This window comes from Xenopus laevis, chromosome 2L (genome assembly GCF_017654675.1).
Source record: "Xenopus laevis strain J_2021 chromosome 2L, Xenopus_laevis_v10.1, whole genome shotgun sequence".
NCBI classification, from domain to species: domain Eukaryota; kingdom Metazoa; phylum Chordata; class Amphibia; order Anura; family Pipidae; genus Xenopus; species Xenopus laevis.
In genome coordinates this window covers 180,523,839-180,549,746 of record NC_054373.1, presented here as the reverse complement: position 1 = coordinate 180,549,746, position 25,908 = coordinate 180,523,839, and the positions used below count along the sequence as shown (strand labels likewise).

General features: G+C 41.6%; 2 protein-coding genes across 2 annotated transcripts; both read left to right on the top strand.

The window, feature by feature from the left end:
• Window positions 1-5,388: 5,388 nt before the first annotated feature.
• LOC108707598 (olfactory receptor 52E4) lies at window positions 5,389-6,409 on the top strand. The gene has a single exon (XM_018245589.2). It carries the CDS (start codon window positions 5,420-5,422, stop codon window positions 6,407-6,409), a length of 990 nt encoding a protein of 329 aa, XP_018101078.1. The 5' UTR covers window positions 5,389-5,419.
• Window positions 6,410-18,387: 11,978 nt separating this feature from the next.
• Window positions 18,388-19,347, top strand: LOC108707597 (olfactory receptor 51I2). Its single transcript, XM_018245588.1, has one exon. It carries the CDS (start codon window positions 18,388-18,390, stop codon window positions 19,345-19,347), a length of 960 nt encoding a protein of 319 aa, XP_018101077.1.
• Window positions 19,348-25,908: the final 6,561 nt, after the last annotated feature.

Here is a 25,908-nt window from a genome sequence, read left to right as displayed (position 1 = left end):
ACTAAAAACCCTTGTCTTTATACACACATGCACTTGCATATATACTGAATTACTTGTGAGACAGGGAGCAGGGAATGTGCATTGATTAATAGGATAAATCAGTTGCACTTCCATTGTATTTAAACATATTAATTCTTTCTTTTAGCCTGGAGTGCTTCCATTTTCTCCCCCTTTGCCATTCCAGATACAACGAAATCCATTCCAGATACACCCATCCCAGACACGATCACATCCATTCTAGATAAAACCAAATCCATTCCAGATACAACCAAATCCATTCTATTTATACCCATCCCAGACACAATCACATCCATTCTAGACACAACCACATTCATCCCAGATACAACCAAATCCATTCCAGATACACACATCCCAGACATGATCACATCCATTCTAGATAAAACCAAACTCATACCAGATGCAACTAAATCCATTCCAGATACAACCACATGCATTCCAGATACACCCATCCCAGATATACTGTAACCACATCCATCCCAGCTACACCCATCACAGATACAACCAAATCCATTCCATATACAACCACATCCATCCCAGATACACCCATCCCAGATATAATCACACCCATCCCAGGTACAATCAAATCCATTCCAGACACACCCATCCCAGACACAATCACACCCATTCTAGATAAACCACACCCATTCCAGACACAACCACACCAATTCCAATTACCCTCCTTGCTCTGCCCACTAATCTTTGCAACATTTTGTTTTCCCTCCTTCAGAAACTTCAGCAAAATGTACTAATTCTATGCAAACACAGGCCTTTTATCTGTAGAATAATTAATTGCATGATTAAGAAAGTTCTTGAGGCCCTGAGATCAGATTGTAATGATCTTGTGAATGAATCAGACTTGAAACTTGAAAAAAGGCCACCCAGGCCTGAAACGTTGTTTGTTTGAGATCCAAGCCAGAAACCCAATAAAGGCTTTTTAAGATTATACACAATTTGGATGGTGCTGTGATTTCGTTCTTGAATTATCTAGCCAGTTGGAGTGGACAACCTTGCACGTGCACCTGTCTATCGAGCTTGTAGTTTGGGTGAGTGCTGACCAATTGTTCCAGTTTGAAATAGAAGAGGTAGTCAGACACATTGAAGACTAGTTATTAATATCACAACTTCTCCAAATGTATCTTATGACTGTTTTATCTGTTTACTCACCCCAATGTCTTTGGGAATGTGTTTATTACAATATAATACATGACTATCTTGTAAATTATATCCTTATAAATGGTGAGTTCTGATGTCATCAGTTATAAACGGTGAGTTATGATGTCATTTCTGTCACATGACTCCCTAAAACTTGTGTATTATAATAAATAAAGTACCCCCAGTTACAAAATGTGAGGATATTAGAAGTTACTTTGGAGTTCCATGACCTGTATAAAGACACTCGGGCCTTCGGCCTCGTGTTTTTATATGGACATGAAACTCCTCGGTAACTTATAATATCCTTATATTTTACAAGAGGGGGTACTTTAATCAATATATTATCTTTATTCCTAGAGTCACAGGACTGCTGGATTTATTATCCGGTATTATCACCCCTCTGTTACATAGTATCAATAAATCTGCTGTACAATTCTACCCTCTGTATGCCTTACACCACATTCATTTGTATTTAGCTCAATGGGCTTGTGCCAATCTGGCCTACACACACACTGGGCCTCCTAGGACCCACCAGCGACAATTAGATTGTGTTAATGTGACTGGTGTCATATAGATGTATAGTGATATAGGGGGCTGATAGTTTAGTTACCCTTTATTCATGCAGTTTCCTAAGGGTTTGGACACCAACATGTGGCCCTAGACCTATTGTATAAGATGGGAAGCCTCTGAGCTCTGCCTCTTTCATGGGATTCCACTATCCAAGAATTTCCCATTACTTTTCCCATTGTAAAATGTATTTTGTCTGCTATTTCCTACTTTGGGATTTTTCCAGAGTCCAAGATGTTTTATATCTGTCTATATGTTTTATATCTGTTGTGTTAGCACTACGGTAGCTTTATGGCAAGTGTTGGAAAACATACAGTAACTATCCTAGCTCCACTGCATCTAAGTGGCCTACAAGCTTGACTAACTGCACCCCCAGAAGGATGAGGGTAACATAGAGGATTAGGAGCATGTTTCATTTGGAACAGGTTATATATAATAATTGGTTGCTACGGGTTACTAGACCTCCTGCAAACCTTGTAATCTTTATTAAATGTAATACATAACATTATCCAGTGCAGCCTGCAGAGCAACAGGTCTCATGGGACAGACACAGCCAATCTCCGTGAATCAGTGACACCGCTGCACATGACATTAATGGGTTTTTGCATCTCCTCTGTCTCTCGTTTAGCTCTATTTTTTATTTCTGTGCAACAGGGAATGTAATTGATCCCCATTTGTTCATCCCATTAGCACAAAGTGTGACACCTGAATGTGGCCTTTAAACTCACCGTGATGTTGTCTGTGGCTTTAACCATCCTTTGTGCTTAGTACAACTGACACTCTAATCCACCCCGGGATGTGCAGATAATTAGTCTCCTTTACTGGAGACTCACTGGAGGTTATTAACAGCCTGACTGGGTCTCAAAGGTCATTAGGGAGAATCCCACTAATTATATGGACTGTATATATATATACAGAGAGGTGTATCTGTATCTCACACTGATGTGACATACGGCAGCTCCTTCCCACCAATAGGTAAGTTGTTTTTTTACATAATATTGAGAGAGTTGGGTCAGAACAGAAACCAGTGGCTTCCTCCATATAAAATTACTGCCTCTGTGTCTTCTTCTCCGTCCTTCTCTCATTCCATGTTTATAGGCAATGTTCCTAATGTGGGCTTTTGGAATCAGTCTCTGGTAAACTGTACACCCCCTTCTATAAAATGTGATGATATTATAAGTTTAGATTAGAGAATCACTCATGTATTATAAGGGATAATGTACCCCCTACTGTAAATGATAAGGATATTAGAAGTCACTGAGAGGTTCTGTGACTATATAAAGGCACAAGGCTGCAGGCTGAGTTATACAGGGAACTCTGAGTATCACTCATGTATTATAAGTGATAATGTACCCCCTACTGTAAATGATAAGGATATTAGAAGTCACTGAGGGGTTGTTCTGTGACCATATAAAGGCACAAGGCTGCAGGCTGAGTTATACAGGGAACTCTGAGTATCACTCATGTATTATAAGGGATAATGTACCCCCTACTGTAAATGATAAGGATATTAGAAGTCACTGAGGGGTTGTTCTGTGACCATATAAAGGCACAAGGCTGCAGGCTGAGTTATACAGGGAACTCTGAGTATCACTCATGTATTATAAGGGATAATGTACCCCCTACTGTAAATGATAAGGATATTAGAAGTCACTGAGGGTTGTTCTGTGACCATATAAAGGCACAAGGCTGCAGGCTGAGTTATACAGGGAACTCTGAGTATCACTCATGTATTATAAGGGATAATGTACCCCCTACTGTAAATGATAAGGATATTAGAAGTCACTGAGGGGTTGTTCTGTGACCATATAAAGACACAGGCTGCAGGCTGAGTTATACAGGGAACTCTGGAGTATCACTCATGTATTATAAGGGATAATGTACCCCCTACTGTAAATGATAAGGATATTAGAAGTCACTGAGGGGTGTTCTGTGACCATATAAAGGCACAAGGCTGCAGGCTGAGTTATACAGGGAACTCTGAGTATCACTCATGTATTATAAGGGATAATGTACCCCCTACTGTAAATGATTAAGGATATTAGAAGTCACTGAGGGGTTGTTCTGTGGACCATATAAAGGCACAAGGCTGCAGGCTGAGTTATACAGGGAACTCTGAGTATCACTCATGTATTATAAGGGGATAATGTACCCCCTACTGTAAATGATAAGGATATTAGAAGTCACTGAGGGGTTGTTCTGTGACCATATAAAGACACAAGGCTGCAGGCTGAGTTATACAGGGAACTCTGAGTATCACTCATGTATTATAAGGGATTTCAGATGTATTAAATACTTCCAAAAAGGATGCAAGTGAGAACCTTCAAAGTTACTGACATTAAACCATATCATAATATATATCCTGGGACTCTTGTTGCTGATTGATGTTTATGGATTAATATTTACATTTATTTTCCTAATTAAGAGGCAAATTGAACAAAACTTCACATTGGGATTACAATTCATTTGGTTTGGTCAGCTGGTTAAATAAAAGTTTATTTGGTCATGATATAAACTGATACATACAATATATACACATTTCCAGGATAATATTAGTTCTTGGCGAATAAAGTATTTATATGTCTAGAAATAAAATGTACTTGTTCCTAACGATGTGGAGTTTGTGTAATTAACAGATCAGACACATTCGTTACAAGATTTTTGGAATCTCTGGTTCTTTTCATCTCTTGCAGACACTCAGTTTATTTAACAGGGAATGACATTAACTAAACACCTGAGTGAAACAATGTCACACAGGGAGATTACTGGGCTCTAATAAAACCAAGGGGTTATTTCAGTACAGGGGGTCTATTGGGGTAATGTGATTGGCTGGCTGCCAGGGAAATAATTGGTGATTATTATTTATCATATGTTGACTTGTAATAATCCAGGGTGTATCCATAGGTATCTTTATATAGATACGTCTATTGTTTCCCATCAGTGAATCACTCATTCCTCTCTTGGTCAGAAATCCCATAACCTGACTGCCCTTACAGTAGAGAACCCCTTCCTATGCTGATGGTGATATCTCCTTTCCTCCCCACCATTGAATCGTGTATTCCCCCTCTCTTCGTATGGAATCCCATAACCTGACTGCCTTTATAGTAAAAAACCCCTTCCTATGCTGATGGTGATATCTCCTTTCCTCCCCACCATTGAATCGTGCATTCCCCCTCTCTTGGTAGGGAATCCAATAACCTGGCTGCCCTTATAGTAAAGAACCCCTTCCTTTGCTGATGGTGACATCTCCTTTCCTCCCCACCATTGAATCGTGCATTCCCCCTCTCTTGGTAGGGAATCCCTGACTGCCCTTCCAGTAATGAAACCCTTCCTGTGCTGATGACAACCTCTCCTTTTCTCCCCAACCATTAATTATTCCCCCCCCTCTTGCCAGGGAATCCCATATCCTGACTTACCCTACAGTAAAGAAATCCTTTCTATGCTGATGGTGAAATCTTGTTTCTTATAGACCTGTTATGAACAGTGAGCTAAGTGATTCTCACTGAATTGCATCTGGCCCATATATCAACTAGCCGCACTCATATAGAATATAAATGTTCCTTATGTACAATAATAAGCTTTACCCATATGCTGTTCTCAGACAATTAAAGCGTTTTCAATTCAGATTATTTTCTTTATAGATGCTGGAGACATGATCATGCAATGCTGAAGGAGACCCATGATGGAAATGGTCAATAACAGCAGTTTCCACCCGGAGTATTTTATTCTGATTGGAATTCCTGGCCTTGAGGAATATCATTTTCTCCTTTCCACCCCGTTCTGCTGCATGTATGTCCTCACTCTCCTTGGCAACTCCCTTTTGTTATTTGTCATTGGAACCAACGAGAAACTTCACCAACCCATGTACATCTTCCTTATGATGCTGTCAGCCACGGATCTCCTGCTCTGCTCTTCTGCTGTACCCAAAGCCCTCAGCATCTTCTGGTTTAAGTCCCATGAAATAGTGTTTAGTGGCTGCCTTCTCCAAGTCTTCTTCATTCACTACCTCTTTGTCATAGAGTCTTCTGTTCTTCTAACCATGGCTTATGACCGATATATTGCAATCTGCTCACCATTAACATACAAGTCCACCGTTACCAACTCATTCATTGTAAAAACTGCTCTGCTCTCAGTGACCAGGGCCTTCTGCATAATAACGCCCCTGGTGGTTCTCCTTAACCGGCTACCATATGAGCATAGCAATGTGATAGGCCACACTTACTGTGAACATATGGCAGTAGCTAAGCTGGCCACAGCAGATACCTTGGTAAATAGTGTCTATGGTCTTGTAGCTGCGTTCTCCTCAACAGGCATAGATATGATCATTATTGCTTCATCCTATGTGGTTATTTTTAGGGCTGTCTTGAGACTCCCTGCCTCAGAAGATCGATTTAAGGCCTTCAACACATGTGGTTCTCACCTGTGTGTCATAACAATGTTCTACATTCCAGCTTTCTTTTCATTCATTGCTCACCGGGTGGGAAAAGACAAAATACCTCCAAGTGCTCACATCCTGTTGGCCAACCTCTATGTCCTTGTGCCTCCAATGATGAATCCAATCATCTATGGTGTTCGAACAACAGATATTAGACAAAAAGTTCTGAGCATGTTCTGTAAAAAATGGGACAGAGATAAACACCTTGGTAAGTCTGGGTTGCTTGAAGCATAAGAGGAATATTCTATCCCATACATAGGAGCTGACCGTCTAATCCTTAACTTCCAAGAGGAAGTTAAACTTGTATTTTCTTCTAACTTTCCTTTAGACAGAGACTTCATACTTGTATCCGATAATGAACCACTATGTCGAACAGTTTGTAGACCTGTCAAGCTATGAACAATGTTCAAGCTGCCTCTTGCTGTACTTAAAATTGAAACATAACAGTAAAAGTAATAAAATGTGTATCATGATTACAACTGGACAGCCTCATGTATAAATAATGTCTATGCTAACATCGTACAGTATGATCTAAATACCCCAGTCTTGCTCCACCACAAATGAGCCCCGTTCTAGCTTCTCCATTCACAGCTCACAATTATTCTATGCTCCTGTTCTCTCCCTCACAAAACAACTGCGATTCTATTTCATCCTCCAAATACTGCTACCATAGATCCAACACAATCTAGTGGAACCCTATCTCCTTTTTAAAAAAAGTCATGATCCTCCCCAAACCAGTGCCATCCTAGCTCCTTCTCCAGTAACTCATATACTAGATGCTTCTCAAACAGGGTTGGACTGGGCAAGCAGGACACCGGAAAAAAAATCCAGTGGGCCCCAGCCTTTGTAGGCAATGCTGGCCAATCCTCACAGCCAGCAGCTCCTGTGTTTCCTGACCTCCACCACCACCCGTGCGATTGCATGGAGAAGTGATGCCAGGTACATCGTCGGGGGGGGGTTGGTGGGACCAGAGGCGAGATTTGCAGTTCGTGCCAAGGGGCCGCATGGATTGCCAGGTGGCGGGGGGCCCAGGGTGGATGTTATTTGGGAACTGGGGAATTTAGCTGGGCCGGGGGCCTGTGGGGGGTATGGCAGGGCCCTGGCTGTGGCAGCCCTGCCCAAACCCCCACTAGCTGTTCTAGATATCAGTGCAACTAGCTGATTCTCCAGATCATATAACAGATCCTTCTAAACAAGTGCCAGCCCTAGCTCCTTTCCAGTTACCCCATACTAGATCCTTCTAACCAGTGCAACTCTGCTTTCCCAGTTAACCTATACTATAACTCCTTCTCAAACAGTGCAACCTAGCTGATTCCCAGTTAATATCCTAGATCTTCCAAAACCATTGCAGAACCTAGTGATTCTCAGGTGAATCATATACTAGATCCTTCTCAAACCAATGCATTCAACGCCTTCTCAGTAACTCACATACCTAGATCACTCTCAAACCAATGCCACATTAACTCCTTGTCCATAACTCATAACCTAGAATCCTCTCAACGCAGTATGCACCTATCTGGTCTCCAGTTACTCATATACTGAGAGTCTTCTCCGAGTCCATTGCCACTAGCTGATTCCACTACATAACTCATAGATGAGATCCTCTCAACCAATGCATCCTAAGGCCTTCTCCATAACTCATTATCTAGATCCTCTCAAAGCCCAAATGCACCTAACACCTGTAGCAGTAACTCATTGACTAGATCCTTCTCAACGTATAAATCACCCTTAGTGGTTCTCCAGTTACATCTAACTAGATCTTTCTCAACCGAGATGCAACCCTAGCTGATTCTCGCATAACTCACATACTAGACTTCTCAACCAGTCAACCCTAGCTGATTCTCCTTACTCATATACTATACTATATTCCTGTCTCAAACAGTGCACCCTACTGATTCCTAGTATCAATACTCAGATCCTTGCAAACAATCCATTCATAAATGCCCTTTCTCTCCATAACTCACATACGAGATCCTTCTCAATACCATGCCACCTTAACGCTATCCTAATCATATATTAGATCTTCTCAAACATATCACCCTAGGGTGGTTCCCACAGTCGTCAATATACGATTCTTGTCTTCTCCATCCAGTGCAACCTAAGCGATTTCTAGTAACATCATATCTAGATCCTTTTCAACGCAATCGCCATTCTAAACGCCTTCTTCCCGTAACTCACATAACTAGACTCTTCTCAAAACATGCCCACCTACTCCTTGTCCAGTAACTATATACTAGATCCTCTAAACCATACCACCTATCTGGTTCTCCAGTTACTCATATTACTGAGGTCCTCTCATCGCTTGCCACCTAGCTGATTCTCCCCAGTAACTCATAGAGAGATCCTTCTCAAAAACCATGCATCGCTAAGGCTTCTCCAGTAACTCATATACTAGATCTTCCGAAACAATGCCAACCTTACACTTGTACAGTAATTCATATCTAAACTCTTCTCAACCAGTCATACCCTAGCTGGTTCTCCAGTTATCATACTGATCCTTCTCAAACCAACGTGCAACTAAGTGATTCCGCAGTAACTCCATACTAGATCTTTCCTCAAACAAGTGCACGCCAGCTGATTTCCTTCTCATATACTATATCCTTCTCAAAACAGTGCAACCCTAGCTGATTCTCTAGTAACTCATATATCTAGATCTTTGCAAACAATCATTCTAAAGCCCTTCTCCAGTACTCACGATAACCAGATCTTCTCAAACCAAGCCACTTTAACGTACTGTCCAGTATATCATAATTAGACTCTTCTCAACCAGTATCGACTAGCGCTCTCACGTTCTCATTATCTAGGATCTTCTCCATCCAGTGCCACCGCTAGTTGATTCTCGCAGTAATCATATACTAGATCTTCTCCACAGTACACGCCTACTGGTTTCCAGTTACTCCATTATACTTAGATCCTTCTAAACAGTGCAACTACGATTCTCCAGTAATCTCACATATAGATCTTCTCAAAACCATGCAGACCCTGAGCTGTATTCGTCCAGTTAACTCACTATATGCTATACCTTGCTCAAACGTGCACCCTAGCTGATGTCTCCAGTTAGTATTACGTAGATTACTTCTCAAATGAGTGCAACCCTAGCCTGATTCTCTAGTATACTCATAACTAGATCTTCGAAAACAATCCCATCTAATGCCTCTCCAGTAACCACATACTACAGTCCTTCTCAACCAATGCGACGTTAATGTCTGTCCAGTAACTCAGTAATTAGAAGCCTTCTCAACCAGATACCCTAGGTGGTCTCCAGTACTCATATACTTAATTCTTCCTCATCCAGTGCCACCCTAGTTGATTCTCCAGTAACTCATATATTAGATCCTTCTCAAATCAATGCCATCCTCACGCTTCCTCCAGTAACTCACATTCTAGATCCTTCTCAAACCAATGCCACCTTAACTCCTTGTCCAGTAACTCATATACTAGATCCTTCTCAAACCAATATCACCCTAGCTGGTTCTCCAGTTACTCATATACTAGATTCTTCTCCATTAACTAAATTAGATCTTTCTCAAACCAATGCCATCCGAACGCCTTCTCCAGTAACTCACTGTAATGGTCGGCACCCAACACCAGAACAAATGCCAAGCACCCTGGTCTCGGCTCGTACTTCACCTGTAGTGTGACCGCCTTTGGCTTTGCGAGGAGCCCTCAGCTACTTGGATGCCACCAGGTCTTAAACGAGAGGTGCAAGGCAATAGGTTCTGGATAGGCAGAGGGGCACGACTGTAAAGCAATGTCTTTGGGCAGAAGGTCGTAGTACAAGGCATTTAGGCAAAAGAGTAGTCAGATCAGGTCGGGTCGGGGCAGGCAGAGAATAAACATAGTCAGGCAGGCAAGGGTCAAACCAGGAAGTCAATCAGAGGGTTCAATCAGAAGAGGTAGTCGGTAATCAGGCAAGGGTCAGGATCCAGAGGTCAGAATAGTCAAAAGCCAGGCAGGGGTCACAACAGGAATCAAACAGGTTCAAAACAGGATTAGCAAAGCTCAGGAAGCACCAGGAACAAACTCCTATCACGGGAAGTGATCTAAAAGCCAAAATCCCCTTTTAAGCATTTGAATTTCGCGCCATTGCGCGCCTGCGCGCGCTGACATCATCACGCCAGCGCGTCCGTGTCTATAAGAATGACAAGAGATGTGCGCGTGCCCTAAGGAGCGGCGACATCGCAGGAAGAAGAGCGGCGCGGCGGGCGTCCCCGCCACACCCCTAGACCACCAGGATGAGCTTTTTTTATTACACTCACATACTAGAGCCTTCTCAAACCAGTGCAACCCTAGATGATTCTCCAGTTACTGATATATTAGATCCTTCTCAAACCAGTGCAACCCTAGTTCCTTCTCCAGTATCTCACATACTAGATCTTTCTCAAACCAGTGCAATCCTAGCTGATTCTCCAGTTACTCATATATCCTTCTTAAACAAGTGCAACCCTAGCTGATTCTCCAGTTACTCATAAACGAGATCCTTCTCAAACCAGTGCAACCCTAGCTGATTCTCTAGTAACTCATATACTAGATCCTTCTCAAACCAATGCCATTCTAACGCCTTCTCCAGTAACTCACATACTAGATCCTTTGCAAACCAATGCCACCTTAACTCCTTGTCCAGTAACTCATATACTGGATCTTTCTCAAACCAGTATCACCCTAACGCCTTTTCCAGTAACTTACTAATAGGGATGTCGCGGACTGTTCTGCGGCGAACTTGTTCGCGCGAACATCGGCTGTTCGCGTCCGCCGCAAGTTCGCGAACGTCGCGCGACGTTCGCATTAAGGGCGTTCGCGGTTCAAAATCGTTCGCACCATTTGACCATTCGGTCGCTAAAAATCGAACGATTCGTTCGATTCGAACGAAAATCGTTCGATCGAACGATTAAAATCCTTCGATCGTTCGAATCGAACGATTTTCGGATGTTCGAAGTTCGCGAACTGTTCGCATTTTTTGCCGGTGTTCGCGAACGGCGTTCGCGAACACATTATCGGCGGTTCGCTACATCCCTACTTAATAATATATCATATCGTTCTCAAACCAGTGCCACCCTAGCTGGTTCTCCATTTACTCACATACTAGATCCTTCTCCAACCAGTTGCACTCTAGCTGGTTCTCCAGTAACTCATATACTAGATCCTTCTCAAACTTGGGCTACCCTAGCTCTTTCTCCTGTTACAAGTATCTCAAGCATCTCAAGTATCTTACAATATCGGGTTGTGATTATCTTTAACCACCTCTTTAACCCTAGCTGGTTCTCCAATTACTCATATACTAGATTCTTCTCCAACCAGTGCAACCCTAGCTGATTCGCCAGTAACTCATATATTAGATATTTCTCAAATCAATGCCATCCTAACGCCTTCTCCAGTAACTCACATACTAGAGCCTTCTCAAACCAGTGCAACCCTAGCTGATTCTCCAGTTACTCATATACTAGATCCTTCTCAAACCAGTGCAACCCTAGCTCCTTCTCCAGTATCTCATATACTAGATCCTTCCCAAACCAGTGCCACCCTAGCGCCTTCTCCAGTATCTCATATACTAGATCCTTCTCCAACCAGTGCCATCCTAGCTGATTCTCTAGTAACTCATATACTAGATCCTTCGCAAACCAATGCCATCCTAACGCCTTCTCCAGTAACTCACACACTAAATCCTTCTCAAACAAATGCCACCTTAACTCCTTGTCCAGTAACTCATATACTAGATCCTTCTCAAACCAGTATCATCCTAGCTGGTTCTCCAGTTACTCATATACTAGATTCTTCTCCATCCAGTGCCACCCTAGTTGATTCTCCAGTAACTCATATATTAGATCCTTCTCAAACCAATGCCATCCTAACGCCTTCTCCAGTAACTCACATACTAGATCCTTCTCAAACCAATGCCACCTTAACTGCTTGTCCAGTAACTCATATACTCACATACTCACAATTACTCACATACTAGATCCTTCTCCAACCAGTGCCACCCTAGCTGATTCTCTAGTAACTCATATACTAGAACCTTCTCAAACCAATGCCATCCTAACACCTTCTCCAGTAACTCACATACTAAATCCTTCTCAAACCAATGCCACCTTAACTCCTTGTCCAGTAACTCATATACTAGAACCTTCTCAAACCAGTGCCACCCTAGCTGATTCGCCAGTAACTCATATATTAGATATTTCTCAAATCAATGCCATCCTAACGCCTTCTCCAGTAACTCACATACTAGAGCCTTCTCAAACCAGTGCAACCCTAGCTGATTCTTCAGTATCTCATATACTAGATCCTTCCCAAACCAGTGCAACCCTAGCTCCTTCTCCAGTATCTCATATACTAGATCCTTCTCCAACCAGTGCCATCCTAGCTGATTCTCTAGTAACTCATATACTAGATCCTTCTCAAACTTGGGCTACCCTAGCTCTTTCTGCTGTTACAAGTATCTCAAGTATCTTACAATATCGGGTTGTGATTATCTTTAACCCCTCCAACCAAGGGTCCCAGTGCCTTCTGAATTGTATAACATTGTTATATATTAGCTTTGTCCATAACCAGAATCCCTAGCTTTGTCCATAACCTGTATCCCACTATGGGATCAAATAAGTTTTTTAGTCAGCACTCACCCACTTTTTAACCTCTTAGTGATTCTGGCGGTGCACGTGTCCAGTGGCCCACTGTCCAACCGACTTCACGAAGTATTCCAATATATGACACAGCTCCAGTCAAGATAATTATCTAAAAAGCCTTTATTTGGCACATGGCTTCAGGATCTGCAACAAACATGACGTTTCGGGCTCACCTGTAGCCCTTTTTCAAAATTTTGAAAAAGGGCTACAGGTGAGCCCGAAACGTCATGTTTGTTGCAGATCCTGAAGCCATGTGCAAATAAAGGCTTTTTAGATTATTATCTTGACTGGAGCTGTGTCATATATTGGAATCCCACTATGGGATCAGCAGGCCACTGTACAGAGATATCAACAGGCTTAAAGTAGCCATGTACACATAGAGGTGATTATGTACCAGTCAATGTACCAGTCAATTCCCAGACAGAATGTTCTAAGCACCGGCTATTTTTAAAGCTTAATGTCTCTTTGATTCTCCTGGTCAAAACCAAGGTTGGTTTCATTCTCTGGTGCCTCTCTGGTTGTCATTCTATAAACACGAGAGATTAAATACTGATAGTCACCATTAAAGTGGAGCATGGGTCCAGAATGCAATACGATGATTGGCTGACTGACTCAACTTTAGTAAATAGATCTCCTAGAACTAGCCTTGTAAGAGTAAGAAAAGCTCTGAATCTGAAGAATCATTGCCACTACCCAGGTATGGACCAAATCTCAAATTCCTATTGTTCTCATTGTTCAATGTGTGTACAGATGTGTGAAGGGGAAGACACACAAGACACAAAATGGCGGGGTTTGAGGGACATTTTCATCAGTTGATTACGATGAATACATATATATCTGGCCTTCTTGTAAACTTGCCAGCTCTCCAAATGTATGGCCAAGTAATGAAGAACAAATCAAAGGAAACAATAGCATCAGAGTCTCCAGGTATTGCTCCACAAAACCCACTATGTTGTATAGAAACTTTCCAGAGCACAAGAAAGAATTGTAGTACAAGTGGCCCAGTATGTGGTCTGTGGTGGCTCTGATTATAGCTGTAAGGCAGCCATGGCACCCTGCACACATCTAGCTCCTGAGTGAATGGGAATGGGAATGACATCAGCAACTATTAAAGATAAGAACCTGGGCATTTCACTGGGCACAATATCCCAGCAAGGTTTTCTTCTCTGTTGACTTTGATTCCAATCCAGGTCACTGTTACCCCAATGTTTCTATATATCTGTAACCTTGTTATGAGCTAAGGGGGCCCAGCCTGAAGGTCAGTTAGGGTGAGATTTGGGGTGAATGCTTATTTGTGCCCTGGGTACCCCTGGAACTATAGCAGGGTGACTGTTACCCCAATGTTTCTATATATCTGTAACCTTGTTATGAGCTAAGGGGGCCCAGTCTGAAGGTCAGTTAGGGGGAGATTTGGGGTGAGTGTTTATTTGTACCCTGGGTACCCCTGGAACTATAGCAGGGTGACACCCCAATGTTTCTATATATCTGTAACCTTGTTATGAGCTAAGGGGGCCCAGCCTGAAGGTCAGTTAGGGGGAGATTTGGGGTGAGTGATTATTTGTGCCCTGGGTACCCCTGGAACTATAGCAGGGTGACTGTTGCCTCAATGTTTCTATATATCTGTAACCTTGTTATGAGCTAAGGGGGCCCAGTCTGAAGGTCAGTTAGGGGGATATTTGGGGTGATTGATTATTTGTACCCTGGGTACCCCTGGAAATATAGCAGGGTGATACCCCAATGTTTCTATATATCTGTATCCTTATTATAAGCTAAGGGGGCCCAGCCTGAAGGCCAGTTAATAAAATATTGATTCTTCTGAAAGATAAAACCATTTGTACAGAGGCACCCAAAATGCAGCTGGGCTTGGAAGCTTATGATCTATTCTTTCTCCCTGAGGATTTCAGTGGATAATATGACCTAACCAAGAGCAATGCAGGAGACATAAAAATAAGTTACTGTGCCCCCCCCCCCCCAGAAAAATCTTTTCAGGACCCACACACAGTAAATACTGCATAAAATTGAGTTAATCCCATGCTCTGTCGATCAGTGAGGTTACAGGCAATAAGAGGTTAAATTCGTTAAAGACACATGCAATTATAATTAGTTAGATGCACTTCCCTCCTATACACTAATGTGCATCCCCCCGGGGACCTGATATTCACTTGGTCTCTATAAAAGCCCCGGCAGATTCTGTTATACGGAGACACAGCACCGAGTGCCAGCGGCATCGCACCCCCCTCTCTCTGGCCAAGGTAAGTCATGGGGGGACATCTCTATTCAGCCTGTAGGATTGTTAGTTGGGGGGCAGATCCCTCTCCTATAACCATGTATAACCTGCTAAGAAATACTCTCCCATTTAAATAAAACAAAAAACTTGTTTGTCCAAATATGGTGGTATTTAAAGGGGAAATTCACCCAAAACCTGTTTGTGCACTGAGTTTTCCCAGGGTCTGTCCCTTTCTCTTCACTGTACTGCTGGTTCTGACTCCAGAAACAATGTATCAGATATATCTAGATATATATTTTAAACAAGTTGTTCTGACCCTGAACATGTTTAAAATATACAGTGGGGTACAGTGAGGTGTGAGCAGCGACTATTTCATACAGGCAAGAGTAATAAATATATTGCAGTGGATGGTTTTCTTGGTGGTTTTTTATATTAGAATACCAATAACATCATAAATCGAATATATCGGATGGAGTTCCATCACCTGACTGTCCTAAATTTAACGAAACCCTTCCTATGCTGATGGTGAGATCTCCTTTCCTCCCCAACAATGAATCACTCGTTCCCACTCTCTTGGTAGGGAATCCCATCACCTGACTGTCCTTACAGTAAAGAACCCCTTCCAATGCTGATGGTGAAATCTCCTTTCCTCCACAACAATGAATCACTCATTCCCCCCGACTGCCCTTACAGGAAAATCTCCTTTTCCTCCCCACCAATGAATCACTCATTCCCCCTCTCTTGGTAGGGGACTGTCCTCAGATAGATAGATGGATAGATAGTTAGACAGATTTATAGTGCATTAATTGTAAATGCTATTGCAGTGATTGATATATTTCTACAGTTACATTACTTTGCAGTCTTCATATGATAAATTACACAATTTATAATTTTAATGACAAATACAGTAGGAAATGCTGAGCAGGAATGTCCCTGCTGTACTGTCTAGTTACATAGTTAAGTTAGGTTAAAAATGAAAACCCAGCCCCATACACACACCTCTCCCTACTCTCACATAAATTCTATATACCCATACCTATACTAACTATAGAGCTTAGTATCACAATAGTCTTTGATATTATGTCTGTCCAAAAAATCATCCAAGTCCCTCTTATAGTCATTAACTGAATCAGCATCACAACATCACCCGGCAGTGCATTCCCCAACCTCACTGAACCTCACTGTCCTGACTGTGATGAACCTCCTACTCTGTTCCTTTAAATTAAACTTCTTTTCCTCTATCCAGTGATCCCCAACCAGTGGCTCATGAGTAACATGTTGCTCACCAACCCCTTGGCTGTTGCTTCCAGTGGCCTCAAAGCAGGTGATTATTTTTGAATTCCTAGTCTGAAGGCAATTTTAGTTGTCTAAAAGACAGTTGTAGCTGCCAGTCCACATAGGGGCTACCAATAGCCAATCACAGCATTTGTCACCCCTAGGAACATGTATGCATGCTTGTGTTGCTCCCCAACTCTCTTTGCATTTGAATGTGTCTAAAGGGGGCTCTGGTGGGTTGGTCTTTTCTATAACCTGTAATTAGTTTGTTCAGTTGGAAGCGCAGTACATTAATTAACCAATAGAAAGAAGGGAAAGGACATTAAAAACAATATGCAAATAATAGACATCCAAAGGCATTGAAGGAAACAATAGATGATTCTCAATCTACAACTCTTTGTAAAGGAGTAATATTAGAGGAGAATATTGAAGGAAACGTATATACATGTATAGGTACAATAGAAGAAATTAACAACTCCATATGAAGAATAAGCATTGTTGGAGGACAATTTGGAGGAAAGAAAGTACATATATACATATGCATGCACAACCCAACCAGCATCTCCCTTGGTCTCCCATGATGTATAGTAGGGAACCCCAACCTTTACAACCCATGAGCAACATTCAGAAGGAAAAGGAGTTGGGGAGCAACACAAGCATAAAAAAATGTTCTTGGGCTGCCAAACAAGTGCTGTGATTGACCATTTGGTAGCCCCTATATGGATTGTCAACCTACATTTAAGCTCTGTTTTTATACAACCAAAACTTGCCTCCAAGCCTGGAATTCAAAAATAATCACCTGCTTTGAGGCCACTGGGAGCAACATCCAAGGAGTTGGGGAGCAACATGTTACTCATGAGCTACTGGTTGGGGATCACTGATGTAGAGATATATATAACAATATTCTCTTCATATCTTGTCTCCTCAATCTCATCGAGGGGCACATAGAGAACTAGCTGTGGCCTCTGGGCATTAGAAATATGAGGTCTAAACTAGAAACCACCCAAACATTAGACATAGGTGGGTATAACCAGGGCCCTCCTTTTGTCACCAACTTGAAACTTACATTGAATGCAAATCAGATGAATTTGATTTATGTGTCTAAATCTTGTTATCACTCCTTACTCCATGCAAGAATCCAAGGGGATATTTAAAAAGATATTAGGGCCCTTAGAGGAACCACCTACATCATTGAAACCACCCCTCTATTATGAGTACTTGCTGGTCTGGTATAGAAGACATTCCGTTTGAGATTCCCTGAACCCTAAGGAACCCGTGGAAATGCCACTACTACACCTGAATACATTAACTGTCAGTTGCATACCCCTCCCAATTATAAGTCATAAATAATAGGGGCAGCAAGTAGGGAGTATTTCTTCGTGGGGGGGAGGTTAATTTTATTCAGTAGGTATAAAGTCCATCTCAAAAGGGCCCATAACAACTACTGAGCTTGTGGTCAGAGATTTACTGGGTCCTACAAAATATATTTTTGGTCCCTTCCAAGCAGTCAGTGCAAATTTAATTTCCCAGGCCTAACTGGCTCTTCAATGTGTATATCAGCCTTTATTTCTGCAGTGTAAATATTTATCCCATGAATTACTGAGTGAGAGGAGCTCGACTGAGAGCTTAGTACATTAATGTCCGTTAATATAATCAGTTATCAAGAACTCTAACGGCACTGTATGTGTCACCCTTCAACTGTCAGCTGTTTATATTATAAACTGTTTCTATTTGATGCTTAATGATATAGCTTTGGATGTCCCATAATGAGAACCCAACCTCACACAGATACCCCTGATGTTTCATCTGGCCAATCCTCATTCAAAGCAACATATTACCCAATTGTAATAGCTCAAGTTGCCCCATATAGATATCTTTGCACCCAGTTAACATAAAGCACATAAATAGGTGTAATAAATATAGTCCCCAACTAGATATAGTGATACAGTATGCTGCATTACTAGGAGGGGAAATGTTCCAAGATAACTATCATTCCCATCAGGACAATATCACCCTGGCAGAAATATAATGTCTACAATGGACTTTCCTTTTTTTCAGCAGGTTCTTCTAAAGAAAACCCAGTGGATCCCATGTCAGTGTACAACAGCAGTCACTTGCCGTCCTCATTCATCCTACTTGGTGCCCCTGGGCTGGAGGAGGTTTACAGTTTTATTTCCATCCCATACTTTGTCATGTTTGCTACCTCCATTGTTGGGAATGGACTGGTCATTGTTGTGATACTGCAGGACTATATGCTGCACCAGCCTATGTTTCTATTCCTCTCTATGTTGTCCTTTACTGACTTGCTCTTCTCGGCCTCCACCTGCCCCACTGTTATGAATATCTTCTGGTTCAACTCCAGGCAGATCCGATCTTTTTTGTGCTTGCTGCAGATGTTCTTTGTCCAAACTCTCTCTGTGGTTTCATCGGGACTGTTACTGGCCATGGCCTTTGATCGCTTTGTAGCCATCTGTGACCCACTGCGATACTCATCAATCCTTTCCAATTCTATTGTTGTGAAGATCGGGGTGGCCTCAGCCTTGAGGAGCATAGTCATTCACATTCCATTGGTTTATAGCCTTGAGCTCTTGCCCTACTGTAAGGGCAACCAGCTGTCCCATTCTTACTGTCTACACCAAGACGTCATGAAATTGGCTTGTGATGGCACCAACACCTTCAACATTGCATATGGCTTGGTCATTATCCTGTCTACCGTGACATTTGATGCCATCCTGATCTTCATCTCATATGTGCTGATCATGAAGGCTGTATTTAGCTTGACTTCTGGGGTAGATCGCTACAAGGTTTTCGACACCTGCATCTCCCACCTCTGTGCTGTGTTTTTATTCTACGTCCCGGTGGTTGCCTTGTCCTTTATACACAGGTTTGGGACACATCTCTCTCCTTCTTTCAAAATATTCATGGCCAGTGTCTATATACTGATCCCACCAATGTTTAACCCAATTATATACAGCATCAAGAGCAAGCAGATCCGTGGAAGCTTTGAACGACTCCACCGCCACAACCGTGTCAGAGCTTTACACACATGAGCCACCGTATCCGTGCAACATTCCTCTAGTGAATAGTCACCAATAGGGACCTCAGAACGTATGTTCTTCTGGTTCCTATGGTGGCACTGGCAGCTAAACATGCCCAGTCTGGGTTGGACTCATCTCTTCTGTTATAGATAAACCTCATGGTCCATCAAAGTCTCAAATCAAATGGACAATTATAGTTTCTTCTAGGTTTGTAGATTGTAATGGGATTGTATCTTCCTTTTCGTGATATGATCTAGATCTTTTTCTGCTGATTAAATCAAGGCCACTACCCTTGGGAGATGTTTCCTTTAAATGTTACTCACCCATCAAACCATTATGCACAGGACCATGGTAAATTGGCTAACGGCTTAAACTGGTGGAAGGTGGTACTGCAACAAACTATAAAGCTGTCAGTAAACAAAGCCTCTCCCAGGAATAGCATGGCCCTTGTTTTAATCAGGGAAATGACCCCTAAAATTAGCAACTAATTCTATTTTACTACTAAGAGGTGATACAACTCCTATGCGCATTGTTATATAAAAAGAATTTTATTTATTTACTGTATTGTATCATTGTATCTGAACCAGTCTATGGTATAGTTAAATAAGAGTCATTGTCATGTTTTTATGGTATAGTTTTTATTAATAAATTTCACTGTGTAAATTACAAAGAAATCACTCTGCCATTTACAATTTTTGTTCTTGACCCAATAAATGTATTGTTTTAATTGTAATATTGGTGTGTAGGCACCATCTCAGATCATTGTGCCTGATCCTGTGCTTTCAGAAAGAGCGAGCACTTCACAATGAAACTGCTTTCAGATAAGCTATTGTTTCCTTTATTCAATGTAACCAAAGGAGTCATGGCCGGACTTGGGTATTTTATTGTTGAGTGCTATTCTCTTATTGTACTGTTTGGCTACAAAGGTGGGGGGAGAAAGGGGGGGGATATCACTATAACTTGCAGTATAGCAGTAAAGAGTGACTGAAGTTTATCAGAGCACAAGTCACATGACTTAGGGTACCTGGAAAACTAAGAACATGTCTAGTCCCACATCAAATTTCAAATTCAAATAATAATATAATAATTTCAGTGTAAGATTTTGCTGGAGGAATGCTGTTAAAGTGGTTATTTAACCTTTGAGTTAACTGTTAGTATGATGTAGAGAGTGATGTTCTGAGACAATTTGCAATTGTTTTTTTTATTTTTTATTATTTGTGTTTTTTAAGTTATTAAGATTTTAATCAGCAGCTCTTCAGTTTGCAATTTCAGCCATATGGTTGCTAGGGTCAAAATTACCTTAGCAACCATGCATTGATTTGAATAGGAGACTAGAATATGAATAGGAGAGGCCTGAATAGAAAGATGAGTAATAAAAAGTAACAATAACAATACATTTGTAGCCTAATAGAGCATTTGTTTTTTAGATGGGGTCAGCGACCCCCAATTGAAAGCTGGAAAGAGTGAGAAGAAGAACGCAAAGAATTCAAAAACTATAGAAAAGAAAAAAATGAAGGCCAAGTGAAAAATATCTCAGAACTGGCTTCTTTAACATACTAAACATAACTCAAAGGTGAACCACTCCACGAACGATTCCGACGCAATCCGATGCGCTGCGCAAAAACGCAGGCGTCACTTCGATGCAGCGTCTGCATCTGACAGTCGTGTCGCATTGCATCAATGCTGCAACATGATCCGACAATAGAATTACTGTCTTCTGCTTCTCATAAGGCATAATAAAACAACAGGAATCCTATGGGATATGATAAGGGAGGCAGAAGCCAGTCGGTCTGAGAGACAATGGCAGCTTAGGCAAGAATGAAACTGCAAGGTGAGCCAGGGATGACTTCATAGAAGCTTGTGGGAAATAGAACCTACAATCACCTCTGAATATTTATGTTTAAAGGTACAGTCACCTTTTATATTCACGTTATGGTGGTCATTCATTTGGGCTAAATGTATCACTCAGGGCAATTTTATTTTGTTGTAGTTCTTAAACTTATTTATCTCCAGGAGTTTTCTTCTACTCCCGGGAGTGTTACAGGGTGGCAGGAGTTGGCACAGCTGTGCCCCTAGGGATCTATACACTGGGGTTACATATGAGCTTTACTGGGTATAAACAGAGTTTAAATGCTCTCGCTGACGTATCCTTGTACTGACGCCCGGGGGTACAGACTGAGCTCAGAGCCGGAGCAGCGACTCTGTATTTGGGTCACACATAGAACATGTCTTGGCACCTGTGCCCTGTGGCAAGTATTGAATGTAAATCCATATTTCCTATTGGCTACAGACTGTGCAGGGCTTTATGAAAGGCACTCCAGGCAGCAGCAGCTACGTGAAACAAGCCTTTCTGCCTGAGGTGAGTTTATTCCTATTCATCTTGGGAAACTGATTAGTGTCCCAGAACCAGAGTGAGTGAGGACGGGCCCCATGTATAATACAGAAAGACTGGGGCCCTAATATCCAGCCTGTGTCCCTCCAGCTGTTTTTCTATTTCCTGCAATGGGTTTAACGATCAAATATTTTTTGATAGGGTTTAGTTTCCCCTTTTTTTATCACGTTTTTTTAATTTCCATTGTTTGCAGATGTTCTGCTTATAGAAACATGATATGGTTAATGGGCTTTTCCCAACAAGACAGAGATAAGTTCTCAGTGTCTTTATTTTCCTATATAAATGTAATTTGGAACATTCGGTTCCTTTATTGTATTGTGGAAATATAACATGTAATATCCAGTAGGTGGCGCTGTAACAATCAGTATTAAATGGGTCAGTTATTATTATTAATAATAATAATAAAATGTATTTATAGGCAGAGCCAGAAATTGATGGCGCCGTGTCTGTCTGGCGACCACCTTCATTCTTTAACAACCGGGGGGCTGCCGCATGGCCAATAATTGTTGTCTAATATAATATGTTATTTATTTAACTGACCTCCCTCAATAGGGGCCCCCTGCAATGCTGGGGCCACAGGTCAACTGATACCATAAAAGTAAAGCTGGAGATAAAACAGATTCTGGGGGGAACCTGGAAGAGGAGGGGCCACAGCTCTGATCTCACTAATTATTTATATATTAATTACTACATTTCATTAAAGGGCAAGTCAACCCCCAAATAAAAATGTGCCCAATAAAAGGAAACATAATTCTAAGCAAAGTTCCACATGTATTACATTTTAAAGTTCTGTTTAAAAACAATTGCTACTGAAAGCAAAATTGGTTGTTACTTTTTAAACAATCTTGCAAAAGTCTTAGTTCTCCAGCAGCAAAGATGGGTCTGTTAAAAGGGGCTGTTCACCTTTAAATTAACTGTTAGTATAATGTAGATAGTGATAGTGATAGCTTTTTATTCAGCAGCTTTCCAGTTTGCAATTTCAGTCATCTGGTTGCTAAGGTCCAAATTCCCCTAGCAACCATGCACTGATGTGAATAAGAGACTGGAAAACGAATAGGAGAGGCCTGAATAGAAAGATGAGGAATAAAAAGTAACAATAATAATACATTTGTAGCCTTACAGAGCATTTGTGTTTTTAGATGGGGTCAGCGATGCCCATTTGAAAGCTGCAAAGAGTCAGAAGGCAAATAACTATAAAACTTTAAAAAATAAATAATGAAAAGTTTCTAAGAATTGGCTGTTCTATAACATAATAAAAGTTACCTTAAAGGTAAAACACCCCTTTAATTATCTGCCTTGTCTTTCATTGTATCAACAGTCTGAACCAGCAGTGCAGAGAATAGAAAGGGACAGACACTGCTTTCAATAGCAATACAAATAACGTAAAAAGCATAGAAAATTTGTAATAAATGTACAATGCAAAGTTGCTTAGAATAATGTTTTCTTTTATTGGGCACATTTTGATTTTGGGCTTGACTTGCCCTTTAAACTCATCATCCTGAGTCTGTGCATTTCCCCCCATGCGGCAGGGGGTTCTCTTCCCAAACCTGTTCTGGATACTTTTATACTGGCCACAAACTGCTCCCTAAAATGCACCTGTTTCCATAGAAACCAGATCAATGGTGACAGATTCAAGCCCAGCAGAGTCAGACATGGAGGCCCAGGGCCCACCGGGGCTACGGCACATTCCCAGAATTCCCACTCACATACAATTGAATTCGGCGCTTGAGTTCCAGGACCCCTCTTGATCCGGCCATTTCCGTGCGCCCCCGGTTGCAGGTTCCTGCTTTGCTCGGTGCCCAACGCGTTTCGCTTATCAGTTTTGTCAGGGAAATTCCATTGATGCAGCAGGAGATTTTGGAATAAACACAGAAAATTCTAATCACGTTTGGTGCCAACTGGAATCACTGTGGTTATTGGATCCAGTGTTTGTTGGACTGGATTCACTCATTGTAACTGAACACTTGGCTGTGAGTCTTTAGTACATAAGTCGCCCATCCAATACAGGTGGGGGGGCAATGAATCCTTAGCAACTCTTCTAAAAAAGAGAATAAATACCTGATATCATTATGGGATTCAGACTATTCCTGTCCTCCTGTTTCTCATTCAGTCACTTCATTAACTTGATTGTCTCTTTCTTTAACTTTTCCAGACCTTTTGTGTAACTTCAGTAGATGTGACCACATTTTAACACTATTTTCAAGATGCTAGGCAACAACAGTCTGAGGTGCTGCAGGGGTTACCAGGGGCAACAAAAAGCCACCCCTAGTAACTTAGCACACGGGCAGATACGGGGAGATTTAGTCGCCTGGCGACTTATCGCTTCTTCTTCGGGGCGACAATCTTCCCGAACTGCCTTCTCCCTGCCTTCTGCCTGCTAATAGTTTATAGTGTAATAGCGCTTCGATTTCCTAAGTCACCCGAAGTTGCCTCATGAGGAAACTTTGGGCAACTTCGGAAATCGAAGCGTCGCGAGTGCATTGCCGCAGGCGTTTTTTCATTTTAATAGGCAGGGAGAAGGCAGTTCGGGGAGATTGTCACCCCCCGAAGAAGAGGCGATTAGTTGCTAGGTGAATAAATCTCCCCGAATCTGTGTGTGTGCTAAAGCCCTAAAATACTGTTTTTTTTTTGTATTTAAAATTTTTATTTTCAAATATCAGCAGGTAGCAAAAATTGGCACATAGTCAAACTCAGAATCTGCAGGTACTGGACAATCCCCAGGCTGCAGTAGTATCATGGCACATAAGTACATAACATGTATTCCTGAGTAGTATAGTAGAGTAGCCCAAGTAGCTGACAAGAAAATTAAACAAAAAGAAAAGGAAAAGAAACAGAAAAAGGAGTAAGAGAAAAGAAATAAGCAAAAGTAAACCAAGAACTGAATAAACAGTTGCCTATAACACTTGTGAGTACTGTCAACATCTCTGCACTAACTGGGACAGCATTGGGCAAGAAAATTTAGGGATTCCCCTGAGTCAGAGTGGGAGGACATGCAAAAGAAATTAGGTTGAGGAAATATTTCGGTAGGACAACCAGGGGGACCAGACTTTGTGGAAAGATTTCTGCGAACCGTTCGTGTAGCTAGTCAATTTCTCTAGGATGAGGACAATATCCAGCCTCCTTTTAACCTCAGGAAAGTCCAGGATGGGAGACTTCCAGGCTGCAGCGATGACCTGCTTGGAGGCAGAGAAAATATGTGTTAACAATTTCCTGGTGAATTTGTTAGTCCTTGGGATTCTCTTATTGATCAATGCTTCCCCCGGGTCTTTCTTAAGCGAAAGTCCTGTCACATTTGTAATCATTGTGTATATTCGTATCCAGAATCGGACTGCTTTGGGGCATTCCCACCACACATGTAGAAACGAACCGTGGCGGCCACAGTTCCGAAAGCACAGGGGGGAGCAAGTAGGGTACCACCTTGCCAATGTAGAGGGGACCATATACCATTGGTGTAGTACCTTCTGGGAGGTTTCCTGAATGGAAATGTTCACCGAGCAATGTATATTGTCGTTAATGATATCAATCCATTGATCTGCCTCCATGCAGATACGCAAATCTTTTTCCCATAGTTGAATAAAACGTAGGTCCTTAATAGGAACCAGGTGAATCAAGTGGTCATATAACGCAGAAAGAGCCTTCTCCCGTGGGAGTATTTGTAAACACATTTTCTCAAACATGGTGGGATTAGGAAATTTTTTGTCAGGCCAAAGGGAAGATATGTAGTTCTGATTTGCAGGTATCGGTAATATTCAGATTGAGGGGCTTTGTAAGAGTCTTGCAACTGTTGCCACGACAATAGTTGGTTGGTTTTAGTCAAAGCATGTATGTTGTGGAGGTTGTTCAGTTAAAATACTGTTTTTTAAATCAGATCCTCAGTTGCACCTCAACCTGCTCCAAAGGGGGGCTCCCTCAGGGTAGAACAAAGGCCAGAATCACCCCAACTATACACTTTTACACTATTACACAATTACACAATTAAACAATTACACTATAAACTATTACACTATACATTATTACACTATTACACTATTACACTATACATTATTACACTATTACACTATTACACTATACATTATTACACTATTACACTATTACACTATACATTATTACACTATTACACTATTACACTATTACACTATACATTATTACACTATTACACTATTACACTATACACTATTACA

Bases quoted from the DNA above. Each gene is read 5' to 3' on its own strand.
- LOC108707598 (XM_018245589.2), top strand. From the start codon at position 5,420: ATGATGGAAATGGTCAATAACAGCAGTTTCCACCCGGAGTATTTTATT.
- LOC108707597 (XM_018245588.1), top strand. From the start codon at position 18,388: ATGTCAGTGTACAACAGCAGTCACTTGCCGTCCTCATTCATCCTACTT.